The sequence below is a fragment of the Engraulis encrasicolus genome, chromosome 24 (genome assembly GCF_034702125.1).
Source record: "Engraulis encrasicolus isolate BLACKSEA-1 chromosome 24, IST_EnEncr_1.0, whole genome shotgun sequence".
NCBI lineage: Eukaryota > Metazoa > Chordata > Actinopteri > Clupeiformes > Engraulidae > Engraulis > Engraulis encrasicolus.
Window position 1 is genome coordinate 27032766 of NC_085880.1, and position 7500 is coordinate 27040265.

General features: G+C 44.9%; 1 protein-coding gene across 2 annotated transcripts in view; it reads left to right on the top strand.

The window, feature by feature from the left end:
• wdr11 (WD repeat domain 11) overlaps positions 1-7500 on the top strand; it is a 127500-nt gene that overhangs the window by 56427 nt on the left and 63573 nt on the right. For both annotated transcript variants that reach the window (XM_063191172.1, XM_063191173.1), the window contains exon 13: positions 5048-5123. In XM_063191172.1, the coding sequence (XP_063047242.1) occupies positions 5048-5123 (76 nt within the window). The remainder of the gene's footprint in view (positions 1-5047; positions 5124-7500) is intronic.

A 7500-nucleotide genomic window follows, 5' to 3' on the forward strand; every position in this document is an offset into this window, starting at 1 on the left:
TTTCAGCATTTTGGGTCGGAGGGTGGCCAGCTTCACACAGGTGGGATACGGAAAATTATGTTATGGTACAAAATAATGTAACTCACCTCTGTAGTGAATTGGTGAATATTTTGCATGAATTATTGTGTCTATTATAGCGCCTACTCCAGTGTTGTTAGTAGGGCCACTCATTAGGGACATAGTTACAGAGCCCCAGGCACTTATGGCAATTGTACCGTTATTGTTTCAGAGATCATTTTTAAATATTGTTTTAATTTTTAATATAATAGACTTAGTCCATGGAGTACTACCCCTTTGCAAGGCTCCAATGCACAAGTGTTTGACTTGAATGCAAATGGTGGGGACACCCTCAGGCAAGGAGGGATCTCTGCTCTCTCTCTCTCTCTCTCTCTCTCTCTCTCTCTCTCTCTCTCTCTCTCTGTCTCTCTCTCCCTCTCCCTCTCCCTTCTTTCTTTCTCGTTTCTTTGACTTCTTGTCTTCAACTCTCTGTGCACTCTGCCTTGAAGAATGTGAATCTTGTGAATCTCATTTTGTATGTGTGTGTGTGTGCGTGCGTGCGTGTGCGCGCGCGTGCGTGTTTGTGTTTTTGTGTGTATGTGCCAGACTGTCACTATAACTGTCTCCAAAAGGGAGAGTGTGTTCTGTCACATGTAGTGCATGTGCGTGTGTGTGCGTGTGTGTGCATGTGTGTGTTATCTCTGATCTCTGCCTCTTCATTTCCTTACTCCATAGAGATATTGAGAGTCCAGATGTGGCCTGTGTGTGCATGTGTGTGCGTGTGTGCGTGTATGTGGGCAACTGTGCTTGTATTCTTGTGTGTGTTCTTATTTTGTCCTCGTTTGCATGGAGATGAGTCTATGTGACTGTGATCCGCATGCCACCCTCATAATTAAGCGTTAGCAGCAGCAATCATGCGGCAGGTGAGGTGCGATGTAGACGCAGCATCAACATCATCAGCCACACTAACAAGCACGGTAACAACAAACTCAGGAACGCAAACACATACACGTACACACACACACCACGTCAAGTGCAATATGGCTCCACTTTTCTTGATTGGGACACGGGCACAGACACAGAGGTACACAAAGAGGCACACACAGACACATACAGGCACAAAGCCAATTACTTATGCGCAACCTGTGTGAGTACACACACACACAAACACACACACGTACACACCTCCAAACACGTACACACCTCCAAAGGTGTCTTGATTCCCAATGAGTCACACTCGGCCGTCTCGCGTCTCTCTCCTTCACAGATGTCAGAGCCCCCCCGAAGGTCAGTCATATATCCTCCCCACTCCACTGCTAATTGGAAGCAGCCAAGGTGTGTCTCAGAAGTCTGAACACAGACAAAATACGAATGAAATATATTTCAGTATTAAAGGAGAACTCCTGCCCATTTCAACATGCAGTTGTATTGCTCACTTTACCCTTGACTTGTCATTACCCGACAGCGTGACCTTTTTTTTTTTTTTTTTTAAATCAAATAGGCATTGGTAAAAACACATAGCAAATTTGTTACTTTCTTCCCAGGACACTGCAACAATGTGTTTTCTTCTGATATGAAAGTTTGTCCTTACTTTGAAATGACATTTCCTGCCAAATTTTAGCATGCAGTTAAATTGCTCATGCTACCTTGACTTATCAATACCTGATGACGTGGCATGTTTTATTCAGCCCCTTCTGATCATGGCCAATCTAATGGGGTTATCACTCAAGACTACTCTTGTGTTGCATAGTTGCTCTGATTGTACTCTGTCACCAAGAGCCTGAGTGCCCTACCAGGGACTTTCACAGTGTAATCAATTAATCAATCAATCAATGATTTACACATGATTTACACATTATCATACACATCACAAAGATTTTACAAAATATAATAATTATCACAAATTTAATAATTATTTTAAATTACAGTAATAGGTTTGACTTAGGTGTTGGCGGTATAGGTGCTAGTGCAAGGTATTAAGGTGTTAAATTGAATGTGTTAGCCGTCGGTTAAAGACTCCTGATATGCTCTTATGACGCACTTCCGAGTGTTGCGACTAATCTCCTTAAACTATGCATTAAGAAAGACTGAATGCGAAGTGAGAGTCACGTCTCTGTAATTTGCAGGCAGACTTTCACAGCCCCCTCATACTCATGCCATCTGCTCTCTCAGCATGCCACTGTTTTAACTTGCAGTCTTTTGAGTCTCGGAGTCTTCTGAAAAGGGAGCACGTCTCAGGGCCTCTCGGAGAGATGAAAAGACTCAGATGAAGGAGTGGAGGTCGCCGGCGTGGGGCCACGGCGGCAGTGCTCGTCGGGTCTCTGAAACTTTTCTCCAGTGGGGTTACTTAGAAGGCGGGGCGGCTAGCAGCGATAGCCTTGGGGCATGTCCACTGTGCACAACCCAGATTTGGCCGCAGTTCTGAAAGCTCGCTCTTGCACGCACACACGCTCGCACACATGCACGTACGTACACACTCGCACACACGCACTCAATCACGCCCTCACCCCCTGCAGGGCTCACCTCCTCGGCCAAGGTTCAGTTTCACTCTCACGTTGCCCAGTGTCCCACTTCTGTGACTTAATCCAAATTTCATGACTCCGGCTACAGAGAGCACCCAGCAGTCTCCTCTGGTGATGAACAGGCTCCAGGCTCTGCTGAGCTTTCTTCTAGGACAGACACTTCTTTGGCGCCACTTTGGTGGGCTCCCAGCCCAAAACCCCAGCAGGCACACAAATCCTCCTGTGTGGATGTGTGGTAGGCTCCCCTTAAAAGACTTTGAGGACTTCCCTCCCCTGATTGAGGAGTGCATGAGGTTGCATTATTTCTATGACTTATTTTGACCACTCATTTCTAAAAAGTACCATTTGCATGCAGATGATGCAAAATGTTCCTATCACACCGCAATCCAAGCTGATTTCAATCACAAATGAAGAAATTAGCAAGATTAATGTGCGGCATAAAAGTAAAGCTAAACCATCTGTGAACATTAAAAAACGAATTGCATAATACACTGATGTAATACAACAGCCCCAAACTCTGTCAGACACGCAAGTGTTCAGATAATCAGACTGCAGATATATAGGGAAGCTGACAGAGGGAGTACAAAACGATCAACTGTCTCGAGCCCAAGGAGAGGCCGAATTTTATATGTTGACAAGGGGAACCTTTCAGATGACTTCGTCCCAAGGGCCCAGCCAAAGCTGTCGGCTCACTTTTGGACTCTGAGACCTCTCTCCCTCCCCTGGCTGGCTGATGAATCTCTTAACATTAAAATTTCACATCTAATCCAACACCTGGTCATCTAATGGTTCGCCAGAGACCTGGAGAGGTCTATGAACCACAGTATCTTACACCTGCTGTGAAATTTGGACAAGGATTGGTGATAATCTGAGGGTGTTTCACAGGAAGGCTGAAATCAGTCATTTTCATCTTTGCAAACGGCGCGTCTCTGATTCACCATACAAAGTTACCTTGAGCCAAAACATGATTCCTTCTATTCTGACAATGCCCCTGAATGCTGAGGATAGTTTTTGTAAAGTAGGACAATACTCCAGCCTCTCAGCTTGCCAATCAAGCTGTGGATGGAGGACCACCAAATCAATACCCTGACATGGTCAGCCCAAACTCCAGACCCGAACCCCCTTGAAAACCTCTGGAATGTGATGAAGAGGAAGCTGGATGGTAACAAGACATCAGCCTAAGTTCAGCAACTTGAATTCTTACACCAGGCCTGGAATACAGTCATCTAAGAACAATGTGAAGGACGAATGGACGCATACCAAAACGCATGAAAGCTGTGACTACAAATCCTGCTTATTCCACCAAGTATTGATTTCTGAACTCTTCCTAAGTCAATACATTACTATTATGTTATTTTTAAGTTCATATCATCTTGTTTTCTTTGCCTTTTTTAGATTTGAGATGTGTTATTTTGACAATTTGAGATTTTCTGCAAAGAAATGATTTTCTTTCGAAATTCGGAGGAAATGTTGTTGGTAGTTTATAGAATGAAATAGCAATGTTTGTTTTACTCAAACACATACCTATCCATAGCAAACTCAGAAAAACTGAACATTTCAAAGTGGTCTCTCAATTTTTGCCAGAGCTGTATATAGTAGATTGTTAAATGTTATATATTATATTCCAATCTATTGAAAATAGACCACAGATGGAGAAAACGCAAGTGCTCATATAGTGTGCATATAGGCAAGGCTCACTTATGGCAGGCTCAAACTATGGCTGACTATCGGCCTGATTCTCAGCTGAAACCCCCCCTTACGACAACGAAGTTTCCCCCTCAGGACCATCGCAAGCAATTGTCGGGGCAAGTTTCCTTCGTCCTGTGCGCCATTCTAAGATCACATTTTGACAAGAATCACGGACCGCAAATTGTCGTTATCAAACATGTTTGATGTTTGCGACTCGAAATGGAACGTCACACATTGTCTCCGTGTTTATGATTGAAGGTAAAATGGTCAGTTGCGAATCTATTTATGTATGCGGCACAACCCGACGTCAAAATCGATGGTGAAGTCGTGCAGTAGTTTGAGCCAGCCTTTTAGGACTCGGAGACCTCCCTCCCCTTCCCTCCCCTGGCTGGCTGGCTGATGAGTGAGAGCGGCGCTGAGTTGGGTTTGATGGATGAGCTTCTCTGCCTTAGTGCTCTTAATGAGCAGGGAGGATGCTCGGCTCGGCTCAGTTCTGCTCTACCTCGGCACCACGCCGCACCACGCCACTCTACTCCTTCCCTCCTTTTGTGTAATGTGGTGTTGGGGGCACTTGGGTGTTCTTTAATGTGCTTACTTTTTAATACTTTTCTTTGTCCGTCTCTCCTCTCTCACTCTACTTTCCATCCCTGTGCACATCATGCTCCGTCTCTCTGTCTATCTCTCTGACTACCTGTGTTTCTCTCTCTCTCTCTCTCTCTCTCTCTCTCTCTCTCTCTCTCTCTCTCTCTCTCTCTCTCTCTCTCTCTCTCTCTCTCTCTCTCCCTCTACATTTCTATATTTTTTTGTGTTCACTGTCTCTTTTTTCCCCTTTTTCTCAGGAAGGTGCTTTGCATTCAGAGGCGAGCGAGGAAACGATGAGCCAGCCATAGAGATGATTAAGGTTTCTCATCTGAAGTGAGTTCCGCTCCTGACGCAAACACTCAGACTTATAAGTTAAACGCAGACGTACACACAAACGCACACACACACACAAACACGCACGCACGCACGCACGCACGCACGCACGCACGCACGCACGCACGCACGCACGCACGCACGCACACACACACACACACACACACACACACACACACACACACACACACACACCTTGGTAAGTCACCCTCTCTGTTCCTGCAACCTTTCACTGTAGCGAGGTTTTAATTAAAACTGGCCACACTCTTCCCTCAGGGGTTGTCCATTTTGTTCTTTTCTCGGTGTGGTCTGGTCCATGGGGTTGGGCGGCATGTACAGAAATGTGTCCCCCCTCCTGTGCTCCCCCTTCATCCCTCAGCAATGGCCTTCCATCCACCTCAGAAATAAAGAATTGCATTTTGGGATGTTAGACTCCCCAGCACATGTGGTCAGAGGTGTTATGCTGGGGCAGGTCCCATTTGAGATGTACACCTGTATGTGTGTGTCTGTGTCTGTGTCTGTGTCTGTGCTTGTGTGCGCATGCTTGTGTGTGTGTGTGTGTGTGTGTGTGTGTGTGTGTGTGTGTGTGTGTGTGTGTGTGTGTGTGTGTGTGTGTGTGTGTGTGTGTGTGTGTGTGAGAGAGTGCCCGTGCGTGTATTTGTCTGTGTGTGTGTGTGTGTGCGTGTGTGCGTGTGTGTGTGTTTGTGTGTGCGAGCATGTGTGTTTGTATGTGCATGTGTGTGTGTGTGTTTGCTTGCTTGTAGCTCATTTCTTTTTTAATTGGATATATGTTTTTTGAGTGGGTGAATGTATTTAGCTGTATGGGTAAGTGTATGCTGAAGTTAGCATGCTGAAGTTGCTACAAGCATTACGCAGGGGGATTGAAATTAAGTTTTTAATCACGTATGCAAGTCTGTAAGTCTACGCCTGTGTGGTATGTATTTGTATGTTTCTGTAGGTTCTATTTCGTTGTGTGCATGTCTGTGTGTGTGTGTGTGTGTGAGTGTATGTGCATGTGTGTATTTCTCTATTTTTTTAGTGAGTGTGAGAGAGGCCGTGCCCTGCGTTTCAAGCAGCTTGCGTGACGGGCATCGGAACATTATACCGACTCGAGCCCACCACACTGAGCCGCAGCTCGAGTTACCCGTCAAGTAATTAATGCTCGAGTGTTATATTTTAAGCTCCCCCTCTCTTAATTAAAATGGGGCAAAGGTTATTTGGATGAGGCACAGAGGAACACACACATTTTGTTCATTCAAAAGCAGGTAATTGCGCTTTCCTTACACGACATCTTAATTACTTCATTTATGCCCGTGCGGTGTATAGGGAAAGCAAAGCCTTAATATAGCATAGCAGCTTCAAAGTGTGATGCTGTGTTGTTGTGGTAAGTAATTGGTGTGCAGCAAGGGTCAATTTGAGGGCACATGATGGACTGAAGGAGTTAGGACAGCAGGGCTGTGTATCTGTGTGCGTGTGCGTGCATGCGTGCGTGCGTGCATGCGTGTGTGCGTGTGTGCAGTCTGTCTGCGTGTGTGTGCATACGTCCATGGGTGCATGTGTGTTTGTTATCAGATGAAGGCATTAGACAGCTGTTGTGCGTTTACGCATTGTGTGTGGTGTGCATGCATATGGGTGTGTGTGTGTGTGTGGGTGTGGGGGAGGGGTGTAGTTCTGATGTCCACTCCTAGTTGTGATGCTGTTATGATGTCTGCAAAAGCAAATTTAATGAGGGTACAGATCACACAGAATCCAAAAGGACTTGTGGTTATAGTAAGCAACTGTACTTCTTCTTGGAGGTTCTTACAAATATTTCGAGCTTCAAGAACAAGTCCAGTTGCCTACAAATACATCCCTTTGGTAACACGAGCCAGGAGATGAATGGGAATGAATCACAGACATCACACATGCAATGAATATTTCTAAAAGCAAAGTATTTACTTGTACTTCAGTTGCTGAATAAAATGCAAGAAAGAAAGCAAACATTCTGACAAAACGTATACCACATACAGTGATCTGAAAGTAGATGTGAGTGACCTTTACCATCTACCTGTATGCATTCGTTTACGCGTGTGCGTAAATCAAATGCCCCCTTTGAATTTTTTTTTGCCTTGGCCCTATTGGATGAAGTCTACCGGGGCCACCAGCCCCATGAAAATAGAAAATAATGGTGATAGTCAAAATCTTGGAATATAATGAACATTTTGGTGCATCAAGCTACCTAATAAAAACATATTGCCTCAGCTGTGTGATAATAATATGCACAGTAAAATCACTCTGTGTAAAATATGTTGAAATTTAGATGAATTCTACTGGGTCCACCAGGCCCATGAAAATACAAAATAATGGTGATGGTGATGGGAAACATGGATTCCAAAGC